At 55.2% G+C, this 19,276-nt stretch overlaps 4 protein-coding genes across 4 annotated transcripts; 1 reads left to right on the top strand and 3 right to left on the bottom strand.

Moving 5' to 3' along the window:
- Positions 1-187: 187 nt before the first annotated feature.
- Positions 188-2,442, top strand: ColSpa_01008 (V-type proton ATPase proteolipid subunit; the record flags this gene model as incomplete). The annotated part of the gene is made up of 5 exons (XM_049267220.1): positions 188-196; positions 442-564; positions 617-701; positions 764-2,328; positions 2,386-2,442. The coding sequence occupies 5 exons, from the start codon at positions 188-190 to the stop codon at positions 2,440-2,442; spliced, it is 1,839 nt and encodes a 612-aa protein (XP_049123177.1).
- A 976-nt stretch (positions 2,443-3,418) lies between these two features.
- On the bottom strand, positions 3,419-4,729 carry ColSpa_01007 (FAD-dependent monooxygenase terC; the record flags this gene model as incomplete). The annotated part of the gene is made up of 2 exons (XM_049267219.1): positions 3,419-4,651; positions 4,709-4,729. The coding sequence occupies 2 exons, from the start codon at positions 4,727-4,729 to the stop codon at positions 3,419-3,421; spliced, it is 1,254 nt and encodes a 417-aa protein (XP_049123176.1).
- Positions 4,730-7,908: 3,179 nt separating this feature from the next.
- ColSpa_01006 (protein rds1) lies at positions 7,909-8,917 on the bottom strand (the record flags this gene model as incomplete). Its single annotated transcript, XM_049267218.1, has 2 exons — positions 7,909-8,698; positions 8,760-8,917. 2 exons carry the CDS (start codon positions 8,915-8,917, stop codon positions 7,909-7,911), a joined length of 948 nt encoding a protein of 315 aa, XP_049123175.1.
- A 4,704-nt stretch (positions 8,918-13,621) lies between these two features.
- ColSpa_01005 (vitamin H transporter) lies at positions 13,622-17,849 on the bottom strand (the record flags this gene model as incomplete). Its single annotated transcript, XM_049267217.1, has 3 exons — positions 13,622-14,974; positions 15,026-17,559; positions 17,696-17,849. The coding sequence occupies 3 exons, from the start codon at positions 17,847-17,849 to the stop codon at positions 13,622-13,624; spliced, it is 4,041 nt and encodes a 1,346-aa protein (XP_049123174.1).
- Positions 17,850-19,276: the final 1,427 nt, after the last annotated feature.

Here is a 19,276-nt window from a genome sequence, read left to right as displayed (position 1 = left end):
AGTGGACGTCGAAGCTCTGGAAATAGCTTCTGCTCAACCTCTACCATCCTCTCCTCCAACAACACCTCGACTCGCTCCATCCAACCCGCCCTCCCCCTCAACTGCGGACCCTTCTTCGCCTTCCACCGACCCTCCTCCTGTGACGACGCTGCACGAGCCGAGCCTTGCTCGCGTCGAAACGCCCATCATGCCTCCTGTAAGCAGCCCAATCCACGCTGCGTTGTCACCATCGTTGCCTCTGTTATGCGGCATATGCTTGCCCCACCGATCTTGATTGCTGGAAGCTGACCTTGGGCGCCAATCCCAACAGAAACAGAAGAAAGAGAACAAGGTTGAAGAGGAAGATCTCAGCCATGGTAAGATTACAGACACTGTTCCCGCCGCCTCTTGATGATGGCATTGGCTGACGTTGGCGTACAGGCAAGATCTTCTCCGTCTCAGGGTTCGTTTGAAGCTCCCTCCGCCTCGCCCCCGTCTCTCGATCTGCCGCTCGCGACGACTAACTATATTCCTAGACCCGTCATTGTCGCCGAGGACATGATTGGTGTTGCTATGTACGAGTTGGTAGGTCGAAACGCATGGACACATACGGAAACGCCAATTGACACGCTCGCAGGTTAGAGTCAGTCACGATAACCTAGTCGGTGAAGTCATTCGAATCAACGGCGACCAAGCAACCATTCAGGTCTACGAGGAGACTGGTGCGTCTCCACCTCCCAATTCCACACTCCCTTCGAATACATGTAGCTGATGGTATGCGCAGCTGGTGTCACGGTCGGTGACCCCGTCTACCGTACCGGAAAGCCCCTCTCCGTCGAGCTTGGCCCCGGTCTGCTCAACGGTATCTACGACGGTATCCAGAGACCTCTCGAGAAGATCAGCGACATCTCCAAGACCATTTACATCCCCCGTGGTATCGCCGTCCCCGCCCTCGACCGCACAAAGAAGTGGGATTTCGAGCCCACCGCCAAGGTTGGCGACCACATCTCGGGCGGTGACGTCTGGGGTACCGTCAACGAGAACTCGTTTATCTCTGTCCACCGGATTTTGCTCCCGCCCCGTGCTCGCGGTACCATTACCAAGATTGCCAGCAAGGGCCAATACACTGTCGCGGAGCCCCTCCTCGAGGTCGAGTTCGATGGCAAGAAGACCGAGTACCCCATGATGCAGACCTGGCCTGTGCGAGTGCCTCGCCCAACTACCGAGAAGCTGCAGGCAAGCGAGCCCTTCGTCGTCGGCCAGAGAGTGCTGGACGCCCTTTTCCCTAGTGTTCAGGGTGGTACCGTCGCCATTCCTGGTGCTTTCGGTTGCGGAAAGACTGTCATTAGTCAGTCTGTGTCCAAGTTCTCCAACAGCGATGTCATTGTCTACGTCGGTTGTGGTGAGCGCGGAAACGAGATGGCTGAAGTCTTGAAGGATTTCCCCGAGCTTACCATCGAGGTCGACGGCCGCAAGGAACCCATCATGAAGCGCACTACGCTCATCGCCAACACCTCCAACATGCCCGTCGCTGCTCGTGAGGCTTCTATTTACACCGGTATCACCGTAGCCGAGTACTTCCGTGACCAGGGCCTCGACGTTGCCATGATGGCCGACTCCTCGTCGCGTTGGGCTGAGGCTCTTCGTGAAATCTCCGGACGTTTGGGAGAGATGCCTGCTGATCAAGGTTTCCCCGCCTACCTCGGTGCCAAGCTCGCCAGTTTCTACGAGCGTGCCGGTCGCGTCAAGTCTCTTGGCTCGCCCGAGCGATTGGGCAGTGTCAGCATTGTCGGTGCCGTCAGCCCCCCTGGTGGTGATTTCTCCGATCCTGTCACCACTTCCACCCTTGGTATCGTGCAGGTCTTCTGGGGTCTCGACAAGAAGCTCGCCCAGCGCAAGCACTTCCCCTCCATCAACACCTCGCTCAGTTACAGCAAGTACACCACGGTCCTTGATAAGTGGTACGAGAAGGACTACCCTGACTTCCCCCGTTTGCGTGACCGTATCAAGCAGCTCCTGTCCGACTCCGAAGAGCTCGACCAGGTCGTGCAGCTGGTCGGAAAGAGTGCGCTGTCCGACCCCGACAAAATTACTTTGGATATCGCCGCGCTGTTGAAGGAGGATTTCTTGCAGCAAAACGGTTACTCAGACTACGACCAGTTCTGCCCGCTGTGGAAGACTGAGTGGATGATGAAGCTCATGGTTGGTTTCCATGACGAGGCACAAAAGGCCGTTGCCCAGGGCCAGAGCTGGGCCAAGGTTCGCGAAGCTACTGGAGACCTGCAGGCCAAGCTTCGTCAACTCAAGTTTGAGGTTCCCGATGATGGCCAGGATGTCATTACTAAGAAGGTGAGTCTACATAACACTGCGCCAGAGATTTCTCGTTAGCTAACACCGTCATCACAGTACGAGGACATCCAGCAGGAGATGCTGGACAAGTTTGCTTCCGTTGTTGACGAGTAAACGCTCCGAGGCGTTGAGTATTGTCCTGTTTAGTCAGCATCCCTTTGCGCTGTGAGGGATGTCTTGGGGTCCGATAGATGAGCCTGGGATGAAGACACATTGTGCATGGTGGTTCCTCGTTTCGTAGTCTCGGCTAGTATATCCTATATGTACATGATCGTTACCACATCTGAACCATGGGTGTGTCGTTGAAGTTGTGTGTCTTCCGTACGGGAACGTCTTGGGTGATGTGTGACTGGATGCTGGCCATGTCTGCTAATCAACCGGGGGTCAGTGGTTAGTCTCGTGGTCTTCTACTTGTCCGTCTGAGCTGCCAGGACTTATGCGTAGGGCCATCTAAAACTGTGAAGAGATATATTATCAATGCTTTGTAACGGGCGGCCATCGCGTCACTACAGTGGTGTGGATTCTTGCCTGATCACTCATCAATAACAGGGGCCGAGGGCCGTTACGTTGCAGACTGAGGCCGTGGCATTGTTACTGATGTTTCCGGATGATTAGTCATGGAAGACACCTGTTGAATTATTCCTATAACTTGTGAAATCATGATTGCAAGCCCTCTAGCATGGCACTTTCCTTCGATATTCCTATCAGTATGCAGGCTGACCACTGCGAGTGAGCTCGTTGCAACCGCTTATGTGCCTTCGCTCTACTAACATTTCCTATAAGTACCAGGAAAGCGTTCTTGGACTTTTCATAGTGGGCTGAGATTCACGACTGGTTAGATTTTGAAAAGAACAAACAACCTCTTGTCCCTCATATGACTTGGAGTGTCGAGGCCTTTGACCTGGTCCTTGGTTTACGTGCTGTGGTGGCCGTGGAGGAAGATTGGACCGACATTTCTTTAGACCAGTCATTCATATGTTTATATTCAATGATATTGGCTCTTTATGCGAGTGATATCCATATTGATGTAGACGTATCTCTACCGTCAATCGCTCGGTAACACCGCACACACTTTCTTAGCGCCGCAAGTTCAACCGCCGTTTACCTTCTTCGCGTCAAGGTCCTTGTAGTGCTGGGTAAAATCATACCGCACATCAAAGGTCCCCATCATCAACTCCCGCATGAAGTCTGGATCATTTTGGGCGCGCTCGCACATCTGCATGAAGCCGTCCCTCTCCACCCTCGTCGCCGGATCCGCGTCCGAGACCCTCCGGAAGTTCTCCTGCGAGATCGGGTCGATGACCGTTTTCCACTTCTCCCTTCTCTTCTCGCAGTACAAGTCCAGAATGCTCTCGTCCGCCAGGCCGTCCCACACCCCGGCGAGACAATCATACAGCCCACCGATGTCTACGAAGCCTCCCGTGATGCCCAGCCCGCCCCAGGGGTTGCACAAGTGCGCGGCGTCCGCGGCCAGCATGAACCTCCCGGACCGGAACCGCGGGGCGCACCGCTGATGCATCTTGTACGGCGCAAAGTTGACGACCTTGTACTCGTCAGGCCCGGGATGCCCCGGCAGCATGATTCTGAACTTCTCCTCCTGGCGCGCCTTGAGCTCCTCGTGGGAGAGGTTCGGCTCCTCGCCGTACGTGACCCGGTACAGCCCGTCGTTCGTGATCTTGGCCGCCATGAAGAAGTGCTCCGGGTGGATGATGAAGTTGGCGTCGTGCCACCCGAACTTGCCCGCGAAGTCGTAGTAGGTGTTGGTCGCGACGATTTGCTGGTCCCACGTCCAGCCCGGATACTCGTTCCCAAAGAGCCCCTTGCGCACGGCGCTGTTGGCTCCGTCGCAGCCGACAATGTAGTCGGCCTCCACTCGCTTCTTGCCCTCGGGAGTTTCGACGTCGACCCAGGCCTGCTTGTCGTCTTGTCCTAGCCCGACCACCCGGTGCTGCCAGCTGATGGACCCGTTGTACTTGTCCAGAAACTCATCCAGCATGAGCTGGTCGAGCTCCTGTAGAACAAGGCACGTGGTCCGCAGATCCTTGCCGTTGACGTCGCGGAGCACGCCTGCGTCAAAACCCGTAATGACACTGTGGTCCTCGAAACGACGCCAGACGAACTTGCTGTGCGTCATCCCGCGGCGGCGCACCTCGTCCAGGATGCCCGCGCGCATGAGTTCGGGTATGGCGGCAGGGCCGTAGTGAGCGGCTCGGGGTTGCTGGTCGAGATGGTCCTCGGCCTCGAGTATGTGGACTCGGATGCCGTGTTTGGAGAGGAGCAGGGCGAGGAGCAGGCCTGAGGGGCCAGCCCCGACGATCACGACCTGTTCATCAAGTCAGTACTATGCATATATGCAGAGTGGGTATCATGGCAACAGCACTTTATTGAAAGGTCTACTCATTTTGGCATTCTATAACGCACAACGTGGTTTGCGCAAGTGTAGTTGATGGTGAGACGACTTAGCTTTATTCTCCAAGATTCATGAATGTGACAGGGAGCCGATCCGACCCCGCAACGGGACCGGAGCCTCCCGGGTCTATCGCCAGTGGCCCGTCGATGCAGCAGTAGTCTCCTCGGCCGCCGGGGTTCCATTCCAAGAGGTTTCTCCGTCTCCTCCATTTTAGGAGCAGACTTTGACCCCGCAGACGTCACCACGAGCGGGCGCAATGAGGGGCAAGCGCGCGGGGTTGGTGATTCGGCAGATAATTTTAGATTGTACACATCGAGTTGAATGATATCGGACGACGACCTTACATATATATAACCCAGTGGCTTGTAATATACTGCTGTCAGGTCTTGCGGATGGGAGAGCGGTTGCCGAGGGTTGTGTCGTCATGTATCACATTTGTCCCGCCCGCCGTGGGGAAATTGATCCTAGTCGTGCTTCTGGACAGACCCTCGGTTGGGAAGCGGACTTCTGTGCGGTTGGTGCGGGCTGCAGCACGAATACTCTCTTACAAAGCACATAGTCAGCCCTTCGGCAAATTAAGCCTGAATGGACCGTCTGGCTTGACTGGAGTATGATGGTTGAGACCCTGGTCTTGCGGTCGTATCTCCGAGTCGACCTCAACCTATGTTTGACGAGGTCCCCGCAAACTCCTTGGCTGGGGACCAAGAGGTTCCGTTAAATATACGAGGGAACTGACCTGCCATTCCGTAAGTTTGGATAGCCTTAGCAATGTGGAGAACGTATGGTTTCGGTGCTCTCTAGGTACTTTGGTATGGCTGACCGGTGTCTTGATGGCGCTGATCGGCCCCGCATCGGCGCTCCGCCGACGCAGCAGGCACGGCAACCCTCTCTGCTTTGATGATAGAAGAGTTGACGCAGGTGAATCTTGACGGTTCAGACTCTCTAAAAATCAAAACCCTCATGATGTTGGGCAATTCTATGGATGAGATGTTGCAGCGATTACTGAAAACACTTCAACCTTACAGCGGGTACCTTTTCTGATTGCCTTTGAGTATGGCGATCGCCCCATTCAGTTTGCTTGGAGTGAGAGAAATCAGGAGAAGCAGACGAACAGTTCAACATAAAACAGCAGTGCTGAAAGTCCTCCGATTTCCAGTCCGAGTTCTGAGGAAGAGAGTTTTGACTGGCCTCGTTCTTCGGTTTCAGCTTCTTTACTTGGACTATGCTGTCAGCTAAAATACTCGGAAGTGTCTAAGATGAACTAGACTGGAATGATGTTTTCGAATCTCGCATAATTTAGTTTCACAGGCTGTACCTGGCTACCGACTTAAGCCGCTTTGAGCCTCGTTATCTATCATGACTGCATTACCGGGGTAGTTTCCTTCGTCTTGATGTGGTTCTTTGCAAGTTCTGCCGGCTCAAGTCTACGCTTCTCTAAAGCATCAAATACTCTTAAAAGATATGCCTAATACGCTAGGGCTTTCAGGTCAATGACCAATGTCCCAGAGCTTTGCATACGCGGCAATCGCCAATATCCACCCATACAGCTCTTGAGACTGCGTAACATCCTATCCCGACAGAATGCTGTGAGTTGTTGATCGCCAGACAAAATGCAGATTGCACTAGTGATGATTGATGAACGGAACCCAAGGACTTCCGTTTTGTGGGTTGCCTGGGAGTCAATTGCAGCCAATTGGTGTTAGTCGTTGTTATCTGATTAAGGAAGATGGGGAGCGTATGATATCGGCCATCCAGTGCTGGTCATAAACGTATGCTGGTTTTGTCATCGTTTGTTATTTATATCATCGGAACAGATTCAACTGATTAGCAATATTCTTGGCTCAATTGAGAGTTATCATAATCATCTCGTGTTTATCAAGGAAAGTCATCTAGGCATGGATTTAACTGTGTATGATGGGTCTACCGGGTTATCTGTTGAAGCAGCTACGCCACGAAGCCCACCACGGCACTCGAGTAATGCCCTCATGCATCAACCGTGGTTCAAGGTCAAGTGCAGATTCTCTTCAAGAGAGTTCTCTCCTGTAACGCAACACATTTTTCGACTATTCCCTCCCCATGTGCTAGAAGAGTCTATAGAAACCAAGACTCCGCATAAGCCAAGGCACAATCTCACTCAGCGATATCGAATACTTTGCAGGCGCATTAGTCCAAGCCCCAGGTGGGGCTCGGAATCAACATCTTAGCATATCCGGTCCAGGAAGAGCCGCCCAGATGTGGGTGGGTAATGACTCGAAAGAAGGTTTGTAGTCAGTTCAGAGCCGAGAGCCGCCAGACGCCGATCTTAGCCCGTACAAGGATCGGCTTCAGGTTCCATCCTGACCACCCCCGTGAACTCCTCTCCAGTTTCAACATGTGCCAAATCCCAAGTTTGATTTGCGGCTCACCTGAACACGTCTCATCTCACCCACACCAAAGTTGGAACCCGTCTTGACTGGCAGCCATGTTTGCAGCTGGTAAATGATAGCTTTGATTTTGCGCTGATCTCAGGTCGTATCGTTCCTTGGCAACTCAACTGTTTTGTTCCCATCCTCGTTCCCCTCTCAGATTTCTCCGCACAAAGGGGAGGGGCTCCTATGTGTTGAACATGTTTTTTTGTCAAGAAAATCGTGCTTTATTCTGCTGGTATCATAGAATTCTTCCGCTGTTCCTAGCGACGATGTTTCCTAGGCCCTTTTTGCCTCTCCTAAAAGTTCCACCCGTGTCTGGCTACGACGGGGATTGATGCAGAAAAGAAAATGTAACAAGACTGAGAGAAATAATGAAATGAGAAAGGGAATTTGAGTTACCAGTTAAACAATACATAAGTCTTCGACTCGACTCCTGAAACCCCGTTGGGAATATATATAATATGACCATCATATACACAGGCTATCTATTCAGCCAGAGAAGTGAAATGGTTTTGTCGGTCGGATGGTGGGTTGGAGAGAGTGAAGAGTCAGAAACAAAAGAAGGTCGACATTTTCGAAAACTGGCTGAGCATGCTCTTGACTATTCCCGACTTCCGTTGTCGTAGAGCGAGGTATCATGCGCTTGTTCCCCCTTTTGACTTTTCGTGTTGGTGACCCCTCGATATTAATCAACGCACGCCCATCACGCCCTTTTCAGCCACCCGTTTTGAGTGACCACATACCCCGACCCACGGGACGCGCTTACGAGATAGTAAGCACCATGGGGCCAGCCACAATGATATCATCGGTGATCGTGCCAGCCATCGGGGACTGGTTCGTGAGGGAGAGGTAGACGATGCCGCTGAGGCCCTGGGGAACGACGCAGCCAGTTTGAGCGTTAAAGGGGGTGAAGGCAGTTCCGCCGGGCTGGATGCCACCAGTGGTGAAAGCGCAAGCCTGGGCCTGGGGAGCAGCATCGGACTGGAGCATGATCGGGGCGCCGATGGCAACGGCCGAGGGACTGGCGGGAGAGGTCATCGTCAACTTGGGGAAGGCCTGCAGAGCCAAGTTGGAGCCTTGAGGGCACGACGTGATGAAGGGGGCGGCCAAGGAGAAGACGGCGCGAACACCGAGAGGGGCGTCGAAGGCCTGGGGAATAGCGATCTGCTTGGAGGCGGCGCGGATGAAGGTCTGGTGGCGAGCCTCGATGGTGAGGATGGAGCCAGCGGTGCTGAGAATGGCCTTGTCCTTGACGAGAGGGGCGGCACCGAGGTAGGCAGAAACGCCAACGTTCTCGAGGACGGCAGCAGTCTGGACCATGCCGGCAGCGTTCGTGAAGCCAAAGTTGTACTGGCAGGGCTGGACAGGCTGGGTGCCGGCCTGGGCAATGGCGGACTGCAGGAGAGAGACGTGGGAGAGCTCAGTAGCACCGACTTGTTGCAGGTCGTTGATTTGCTCCTGGGACAGGCCGAGAGCCTGGAAGTCCTGTGCGGGGAACTTCTGGAAGCCTTGCTGGTAGAAGGTTCCCTCGAGCCATTCCAAGGTAAGAGCGCTGCGGAGTCTTGTTAGTGATCGAATCCACCTTCGTCCATGGCTGGCTTCCGTAAACTCACAATTGAAGAATGTCGATATCCGTCAATCCGGCAGCGCCAGCTCCGGCCTGTTGCCTCTTGGCCAGGTCGTAGATCTTCATTTGCTCGGCGTTCAACTTGGGTCCGAGAGGGACGGCGGCAGACACTGCGGCCAGGCAGGCGACGAGGGCGGTCTTCATTGTGAAAGGCATTGTCGATTAGGTTGTGTGGTTTCTTGCGGCTTTGCTCGTCGTAAATTCTTCTTTCCTCTTCGATCGGCTGTTTTCCGGGGGCAGATACTCGGGCGACGGGATTGTTGTAGAAGTTGTTGTCGATCGGTACCACCTGGGACGGTCGATGAAGTGAAAGATTACAAAGGTAATTAAGAATGTTGTCCGAGTGAGTGGCAGTTCGTAGTGGTAAGATGTCTCAAAGGGAAAGGAGAGTGTAAGCAAAACCGGTGGACCAAGGGAAAGCAGACCAGCGCTTTTGGATAATGGAAGAAATTGACACACAGTGAACGGGATGAAGAGGAGAAGGGAAGAGGGGCGAGAACAAACGATCGAAGGTGGGAAACAAGCGGGCAATAAAGAAGGTTGAGGCTTCGGTGAGTATCATAGCCGGCCCTCCTCGTCAATGGGCGTATCTTACCCTTCAGCACGCATAGCCGTTCTCAGGTTCTGCAACTCGGGAGGGGGTCGGATCGGCTTGGGTCCTTGCTGGGGATTGTCTGCGGCTAGCTTTCTTTCCGTCGTCAGTTCACACGGGAGCCCACAATGCGGGTAGCAAGATTACGCTCGACCGTAAGCTTCAGACTCGACAGGGGTGCAGGGTACAGTAAGCAGGAGTCTGCGTCTGGTGTTGGCGCCGGTACTGAACAAGAGCCCAGGGCAAGCGGCTGCAGCATGTGCGCGCACGCGGAGTGTGTCAAGGAAAACGGGAAGGGGGATCTAGCGCGCGAGCAGTCTCGTCTTGTGGAAGGCGACGGTACGTACCCCTAGTGAATGGCGTCAAGGGGGGTGCATGGATAGACAGCATGGGCTAAAGTTCAGATGGCAGCAGGCCTTCCCTTCCTGCTCCGAAGCCCGGGTACGGAGTCAACCTGCTTAGCTGTTTGGCTGCTTGGCTAATCCGTGTACAGGTAAGGGGAGAAAGGTGCGGCAAGGCTCCCAGTAGGAATGTTAGAGTGTGTGGACTAGAGAGCATGGAGTGCTCCGCATGTTTCGTTTCGCTGTGGTCCAAACAAGCTCAGCGAATCGGGAGAGACTTACGTGCGCAAAGCACCAATCACAGAGCCCGGTTCAGAGGAAGAGGAGCGAAAAGATGGGATTGGGCAGGGGACCTGCACGACTTCTCTATTGGGACGAAGCCCGTTTCCAGATACTGCAGCGATCCCTGCCGAGCTTGTTTTTGCGCTTCTTTTTGCCCGATGACTTTGTGTATGCAAGGATCCCGACCCCGCCGTGAGTCCTTTGGGGGGAAGAGGAGGACGGAGAGAGTTCTGACGGTGTTGAGAGCGGGCGAGGGGAAGAAAAAAAAAGAGGGAACGCGCCCTCGCCGCTACAGTTTGGCATTGCAGCCGAGCCAACTTTGTTGCATCGTGACCCCCAGCCAAGCCTCGAGGTCGAGCCGGGTCATGAACGGGCCGTTGACCGAAACCAATGTGATACGTCTCTCACGTCAGAAACCCCGGTCCGTGGACGCCCGGACCCTCCTGTCACTGGCGTCTTCCGTAAACTGTGATTGGATCACCACCATCTGTGGAGTTGCTGCCGGCAGACCCTAGCGGGCTAAGCTCGGTACGTACTTCTGCCTTTACGCAGGAACGTTCTCTCGGTAATGTCTCTTTCCATTCCTCAACCTCGCTCCATGGGCCGTCTTTTTTCACCTTCCTCTACCGGTCTCTTGTTCCCGTCCATCCCATACCACCAAGACCAGGCAATCACTCACATTTCCTCCCATCCCGGCTAGTCTACGTTCCTGGGCGAGCCGCTTGCATTTATTCAAACCCCCGGCCCAATAAGCCGCTGCCGCTGCCACCCTGCGACACGGAGACAGATCCCATTTCCACAATCATGGACGCCTTCTGATGTTGCCAACTGCGCCAGATGGGATTAAGGGCTACAGATCCTCCTGTAGCCGCCATCCAGGATGTCACGCACCAAGAGACCAGGCCTATGATCTGCGAGCCGCTTCTGTAGGCGGCCGCCCGTCGTGCCTACCTAGTCAATCGTTGTTCATGATCTTGACTGAAGGAGCATTGGCCTTTGGCCGGCCTCGTCTGTCTGGGTCAACAGCAAAAGGAGAAACCACGTAGACTGACTCGAGCATCGAGCCTGGACCTGCAGCCTGGCCATATTAGGCTCTGGAAACGAACTCTCGGGACACCTTCACGATCTGGCTTTTGGGGAAACGACCATACATGAACCCAATGTGGCCTACTTAGCCTATCGCTACCGGGGAATTTGTTGGAAAACGGCCGTTCTCATCCCCGGCCCACAAAGCGAGAGTGATTCTGCAACCCCAGCATTGGCCTCGTTCGCACATAGTCTGCCTGCTTTCCGGCCTCGTGCTACTTCCAGACCGCTGCAACAGACTAGCCACTTAAGCTTATTGTCTATGGAGCGCCTCAAGCCTTTCACTGGGCTACCTCGGCGGAGAGTGGATGCAATATTGGGCTCGAATACCTGGGCGGCATCCCAAAGCTCGGCCAAATTATGCTCCTTTCCCACGTAGCTCATCCATCAGGCCAGATAAAGCAGGTCTCCATCTCCACTTCTTCTCCCTCTATTATGCTAGTCCATCCCAACAACGCAACACCGGATGGCCACTACCAATTCGACAAGCTCTGCCTCGCCGGCTTGTTTCGGCAAGCCAAGACCTTACAGGGCTTACAACCTGTTTCAAAAGCCTTTCCAAGCGGCTAACCACCGACTTCGTCCCAACTACCCAGCCCTCAGCGAAAGAAAAACAAATCCATCCCACTTCTGTCGCCTAGGGCTTGGCTTGGTCAACTCAAAGCAGGCTGCCATCCGTCTACCCGCGTCCCGATTCGAATGGGAGCCACGCCCGCAACGCCCATGACTTTTCCTCCCAACACCCATCTCCACCAACGAGAAAAAGTTCCGAAAAGCCGTATCTCTCGCAAGCTCAACCTTGTTCAGTTACTAAGCTTTCGAAACTCCAGCCATGGCCCCAGCCCCTTCTTCAGCCCGATCACTACTACATCATAACTCCAGGGTCTTTACTAGTGTGCATCGTATGCGCGCCTTTGACACAAACGCAACCCCCTTCTTCTCTTCGTCCGTTGTCGTCGCCTTTTTCCATCGCACTATCGAGCGCTTCCCGCATAGGTAGCAGGTTCTTACAACGCCCGCGTTCCCACCCACTTTCGGGCAGTTAACCGTTCCGTCCAGACATTTGGAAACAACATGTTTTCGCCCCACATAAGCCCTAGCCATGCTCGGCTCGGGAAAGAAACGAACAAGAAACCCCGTCCCATCGAAGTGACGGCATCTCGGTGAGTAGCGCGCTGCGTCTCGCAATGCCGTGCCGCCGGACAGTGGTTTAGAGGGGTATTTGACATGGCTGTTGCGCCGTACAAACAAAACTACGGAGCCGGAATTGAAATGACCAACATCCGGTGACGGCTGCGGTATGGGAGTCAAGAATCCCTTCTATTTCTCGGTGCTTGTCGGGGTTAGGATCTCCCACTCTATCTCTGCGAATTTGACGATCACACCGGGCCTTGGTGCCTTAAACGGACGGGAAAAAAAAGGATATGCTTCACTCCCCTGGCGATCGCCGTGTAGATCTGACTGAACATCAGGTAGGCAGTCTGAACTATGGACTCGTAGCGGATCACCCCTTCATGGAACTCGGTGAAGGAGGTAGCACTGCTACCTCGACAAGGGGCCCCCCAGTAATATGTTGCACGGCTCTGCATCATCGGGGCCATTCTGCTTCCATCCAAGATCAAGAGAGACCGAGACACGATAAGCTTGATTGATAGTGGGAACGTGAGGCTCTTGAGAAACAGAAATTCAGAGGCCTTTCTTTTTGTATTTCCCTTTCTTTCTCACTCTCTTCCGATTTCTCTCTCTCACGTGTCTCCGGCGAATGTCCTCTTCCGCTAAACTGTCGTGAGGCTCGGTCGTATTGGACCTGCCTACCTTGCCCATGTGCTTCACAACGAGCCCCACTTCCGGCTCCGTGTGTCTGGTCCACTTTAAAAAGAACCCCTTCCCAGCCGACCTCTCTCGTGTCCCCTTCCACATCCGATCCACAGCATAAGTCGTCACGTCAGATTCCCAAACCGGCTCTCCTGTCAACCATCGCAGCTGAAACTCTGCCGTCCCCCGTCCCCCGTCCCCCGTCCCCCGGAGGGCCAAGCATCAAATGAGTCCAGCCCGCAGACTATGCAACGTGGCACAAGGGTCTCCCTGTTCATTATCAAAAACGTATAATCTTACTTATGACTCTTCTTGCGTATTCTGCCCGACTCAACAAATACACTGATTACGCGTCAAAGGGGCAATTGGATGTGCCATTTTACGAACTGATGGACGCTATCTCTACTATTTCATCGCCGGCCTCCCTCTCAACTTACGGCCTTTCTGCCAAATGACTCATCCAGGGACGAAGATACACCTCCTATTACCCTCTTCCAATCACAATGTATCGTCCCGTCTCTCACCCAAACTTTTCTTCACCATCCATGATGTATCTTCACTCCACGAGACGCACGGTGTGCTCGTCTGCCCCATGGTCGTGGCCAAATTCGTGTCCTTAATGGACACCGTATATCAACACACCATTTTACAGAGCGTAAGGGTTCAAAGAGCGAATAGTCAAGCAACTGCATCATATTAGTACATCCCCAGAACATTAGTGATGGATTCAACTTACGGCGGGCTCTTCGAGAGGTCGGTCTTGAGAATCACAGGAACCCTGGTCATCTCCGTGACGTCTTGAATGTACTCTCCTCCCTCCTCGCGCAGCTTGAAGAGCTTGAGGTACTTCTCCTTGTTCGAAAGGCGGGTCTCGGGAGCCTCCGGCGCAGGGACCTTGGAGTCGGATCTCGTGCGTTGCAGAGGCTTGGCGTCGGATCGAGTTGGCGAGCCGGGGACGCTCTGCGTCGGCCTCTCAGCCAACGAAGCGCCAGCCATGGCCTCGGTGATGTCAGACGCGTTGTCATCGTCGTCGTCGAAGAGCGCATCGACATCGTCAGTGGATATGGTGCCGGTCTCCGTCTGCTTGCGAGCAGCCTCCTCTCTCTCCTTCTTGGCGCGATCGGCAGCCTCCGCTTGACGGGCGGCAGCCATGGCGTTGGCGTTTCTAACAGACGCAGCAGCCTTGGGGCGCTCATCCTCAGGTACGTACGCCGAGCTCGGCACGCCCTTCTCCCAGTAAAGCTCGAGCACTCTCTTCTCCTTTCTGAACTCGGCCTTCTTGAGAGGCAGCTGATCACAGTGCACACGCTTCTCGAAGCCCCATTCAGGGATGAGGACATCGAAGGCCGACTCATACACGCAGAGGACGATACCTTCAGTGATGAGATCGCCGTTAACCTCCTGTCGCTTCTTGTCCATCTCGCGGCAGGACTCAATGTGAATGCTCTGCTCCTGGGCGTTCTGCGCCGAGTCTTTCTTGGTGTTGCAAGACTCGATGGTCTTGACAAGGCTCTCCAAGTCCTCCGTGTACTCGATCTGACCATCGGAGAGCGCGGCCTCGAGTTGACGATGGACGATGATATCAGCGTAGCGGCGGGTGGGGCTAGTGAAATGAGTGTACAGAGGCAGGTTGAGGGCATAGTGAGGCCACAGCTGCTTGGCCGTCTTGCCGGCAATGAAGTATTTGGCACGCTGCATCGATTTGAGAACGAGCGTCTCCATTCCCTTGCGGACGTCGGCGTCATCAACCTTAAAAAGGCTGTTATGCAGGCTGCCGCTGCCGGAGGTCTCGACCTCGTAGCCAATCGCATTCATACGATCGGCAAAGGTCTGCAGGCGTCGGGCGTTGGGTGGGCCTTGTCGGCGAAGGAGGGCTTTCTCGGGGAGAGCCTGGGCAAGGCGCTGAGCAACATAGGTATTGGCCTTGTGCATGAGCTCCTCAACGAGCTCAGTTGCGGGGGTCGAGTCAAAGATGTTGTGCTTGATGGGGATGTTCTCATCATCAAGCTGCTGCAGAAGCCTGAGAGGAGCAATAGGCTCACCACCAGCGCCGAGACGAGCCTCGGTGAACTTTTGGGCAACGGCCTGTGCACTGTCAGTGAAATCCTTGTAGTGGTGTTATTTAGGGGTACTCACGTTGAGAATCTGAACATCCTTGAGCTGGATAGATTCATGCTTCCAGTCAGCCTGGCCGTTCAAAGCGGCATCAATCTCATCAATGGTAATCTTGGCAGTGCTCTTGATGATACTCTTGCCGACCCAGGCATCACCCTCGGCAACAGAGCCGTTGTGAGGGTTGACGCGGAAAAGCACACTGACAGCGAGGCGCTCTTCACCAGGTGCTAGAGAGCAAACCTCGCCGCCGATCTTGGGAGGAAGCAGAGCGCATGTCCGGTTGACCAAGTGAACAGCTGTGCCACGCTTCTTAGCCTCACGGTCGACAAGCGAGTTGGGCTTGACAAAGTGAGTGACATCCGGAATGTGGATACCAATGTCGATCTTGCCGTCAGGCTGAGTCTTGATGTGGATGGCGTTGGCAAGCTCGGGAGACCCGTTCAGATCAAGCGTGACGACCTTCTCGTCACGGAAGTCCCGGCGAGTAGCCAGAGCAGCCTCATCTTCCTTAGCAAGAGACCAGTCCTGCAGACCAACGCTGCGCAATACAGCCTCAGAGAACTCGTCGGAGGAGAAGTTGTTATCACGTAGAAGAGCATCGGTCTCCACCTTAAGGTCACCCATGCGGCCCAACTGCTCAACGAGAGTACCGAAGGGATGCAGCGAGGTAATCGGCCAGCGCTTAATGCAGGCCACAAAAATGCGATCAGCGTAGTCCTGGTGCTTCTCGACGAAGTCACGAGGCGCCTGTTCGGTAGGAATGGCAATGAGCGGCACGCGCTTGTCGGTAGGCTTGAACCAGACGATCTTGGGCTTTTCCTGAGATCGGTTGTCGTGGTGACGGTTGTTACCACCATCTCTGGCAGCTCTCTCAGCCTCCTGCTTCTCCTTGGTAGCCTGGCTGCTGGGACGGAGCAAGCCAAGGTTACCCGAGAACATCTGGCCTGCAACACGTTCAATGACGGCCACGATGTGGCCAGCGTAGAGAGGCTTGGCCTCATCGTTGATTTCCTCCTCCTCGACAAGAAGCAGGCTTTGGCCCTCAACCTCAACGTCGTCGTTCTTCTTCTGGGTAGGGCGCTGGCGCAGACTGCCCCGGCGGCGGATACCGCCCTCTTGCTGAGTGTTGTCATCGTTGTTACCGGATGACTGGTTCTGACCGTTGGTTGATCCAGAACGGGTGTCAGTGATGTCCTTGCGCTTCTTTTTCTCTTCCTTCTCGCGCTTCTGCGACCAAACCTCGTCAACGTCGAGCAGCTCGACGGCGACCAGATCACCCTCGAGGGCACGGTTGCGATCCTTGCTACCGCAAATGAAGATGTCAGCATCGAGCAAACCGTCCTGAGTGGAAACGTAGGCGTCGCTGCGGTTCTTCTTGTTCACGCGGAGAATACCAGACACGAGCTGCCCGTCGCCGAGAAGGGCCGGAAGGGTGGCCTGAGGGAGGTAAGGAGTGAAGAGGGTCTTTCTCTGCTGCTGCTGCTGCTGGTTTCCACCAAGCTGGCCAGCATGCTGACTGCCCTGGAGACCAACAAATTGCTGACCATTCATTTGTGCAGCCTGAAGAGCCTGCAGCTGCTGGATCTGCATGGGGTTAAGCTGCTGACCGGGGTACATGCCCATGGGAATCATCGAGCCGGGCATCTGCATCAGCTGAGGCTGACCAGGGTACTGGAACGCTCCAATGTTGGAGATGGACTGGTTGATAGAACCGCGAGTGCGGTGGCCCGGCTGGAAGCCACCTTGCTCCTGAGCCTGGTTGCCGCCCTGGTTACGCCAGTTGCCGTCAAAGTTGCGCGAACCGGTTCTGGCGTGGCCACCTCCGGTCGAGCTGCCTCGGCGACCGAAGTCGTTTTGGTTCGAGTCACCGGAGAAGCCGCCGCGGCCTGCGCCGCCACCACCACGGCCGTTGACAGCCATGCTCTGGCTGCGGCCATGTCCACCGCGTCCACGACCAGCGCTGGTACCCTGAGCAATTGGGGCCTCGGGTTGGGCCGGGGCGGGGGCGGGGGCGGAGGCGCCACCATCGGCGCCGGCCTCGTTGGAGGGACCAGACATGGGAAACTGGAAGCCTGATGTTGTACGCTTCTGCTGGGCAATTTCTGCCGCTTTCTTCGCATCGGCAAGCGCCAAGGAGTGACGTCGCTGGTGGCCACCTCCGGCACCACCGCCACGACCTCCACGACCACCGGTGTTCTCCCTGTTGGGAGCGGCGCCAGCGGCATCGTTGTTGAAGTTCGAGCCGGAAGCACCCGAGGAGGGAGCGGGAGGCGGGCCCATTCCCATGTTCGGAAGTGCCGACTGATTACGGCGATGTGACATTGGCTGGGTAGGAGGACCTCCCATCGAGACATTCTGCTGCGGAAGCTGTTGGGGGAATTGGAAGCCGCCCTGCGGCGCCATACCTGGCTGCAGGGGATTGAAAGCACCACCTGGGCCGAGCTGTTGCGTGGGGGGCATCATTCCCATGTTCATGTATTGTTGCTGAGTAGCTTGGATCTGTTGCTGCTGTTGCTGCAACAGCTCAATCTGCTGCTGGATGGCTAGCTGTTCCACTGCAGAGAAGACACATCATCAGCATCATTTGTCGGCCTCGGGAGATAACGAGACGAGCAGCGAGGGGACAGCAAGCAGTAGGCCAGAGCTCGAGGAAGATTGGGAAAGATGGAGAAGTTTTTGGATTCGACTTACTACCCGGGTTGGCAAACATGCTCATCAACGGAGTCAGCTCGGAGGGGCTTCTCCTGTGAGCAATGTGAAGCCGGCGGCCGGTTGGGCCTGGGACGCCGCTCGCAGGCTGCTGCTGCGGCTGCTGCGGCTGCTGTTGTTGCTGCTGCTGCTCCATGGCGGGCAGTCAAGCAGATGAAAGATTGGCTTCTTTTAGATTGTATTGCACGTCAAGTGCTTTGGTTGTTGATGGACGGATGGGCAGGATTGGCAGCGTCGGATAGCAGGTGGTTCGGCGTGGGCGTCGATGGGCTTTGTGGGATGATGTGGCACGTATTGACGTATGTAGTTGCGGACTAAAGACAGTGGAGAACTGGGATGGTTGTAGTTTTGGCTTCTGGTCTTGTGGTTTTGTGGACGTGGTTGATTTCAAGGAAGGTAGGTGTTTGTTTGTCTGATCGATCGAAGAGGGATTGGATTGGGATGAGGTAGAGGGGGGAGGAGAGGGTTGTGGTTTGTCGGCGAGACGAGCGAGGTGAAAGGGAAAGGAGCTCGCAAGGAGTGTGCGAAGTGATGGTTGAGGTGGGAAAAAACGGATGAGGCAGACACGACGTGAAGAGAAGAACGAGGCAGGATGGGAATGTCCTCTCTGGGAGAAAGTGACGGGGGGGTTGTTGCGAAAGGCGAGTCGGGTCGGGGGGGTGTGGAGTGGGGGGAGGAGAGGAGAGAGCGAGCGAGGAGAGCAGGGACAGCACCTCAGCAATCAATGGAAGAGGGACAGGCAGGAAGGGGTACCGCACCAAGGAGTACGCGCACACTATTGGGACTGGAGCTGGGCTCTGTGTAAGGCAAGGTACCTTCTGCGCTAGTGAGGGAGGAGGTGTGTAGTGAGGACACAGGGCCAAAGTCTCTTACGTAGGGCACAGCCGGAGGCACGGGATACGTAGTTGTGCTGGTGTACGGGGACTGCAGTGAAGACTTGAGCAGTCAAAACACCTGTTTCCTACACATTACGGCAGCCGATTCATCGGGCTCACGTCAGGTCTGGATCAGCCGGCTATCCTCCCTGACATCCAAGGTTGACCAGACCAGAATGATGCAGGTCGACCGATAGCTACGTATGTAGATAGGTACCTTGCTCCGGGCTAGAGGTACATCGCGGCGGCACCCCAAGCCAGGGCACTTTACGGGACGGATAGGTAAGCAAGGAGGTACCTGCCTGTCCCCGACAAGCCCGACTTGGGGTTGAGGTCAAGACTCGGTCAGATGTATCCATCCAAATTCGACACGAGTGGGGAGAACCCAGGCCGCGCGCCGCGCGCCGCACGCCGCACACCAGACACAGAGAACCAGGTCAGGGCTCTCGGGTTCGAGGACAGGTAACGCGTTACTGGGCAGTAGAGTATGTAGCGTAGTACCTTTGGTACTTGGGTGATCAGTACCCTGCCGTAGCGCGCCACCCTAACCTTTACCTACAGGGCATCTCACACACGCACCCTTCCCATCCCAGACATCTTACGTAGGTGGACAAGAGCGTAACGAGGGGGAAGGGGGGGAGCCTGGGACGTCTGCCAAGTTCCGTCACCACAGGTCAGGTACCTCGTC

This window comes from Colletotrichum spaethianum (assembly GCF_022836535.1).
Source record: "Colletotrichum spaethianum MAFF 239500 DNA, contig02, whole genome shotgun sequence".
NCBI lineage: Eukaryota > Fungi > Ascomycota > Sordariomycetes > Glomerellales > Glomerellaceae > Colletotrichum > Colletotrichum spaethianum.
Note: the sequence above shows the minus strand (reverse complement) of the source record. Positions and strands in the feature narration are given on the sequence as shown.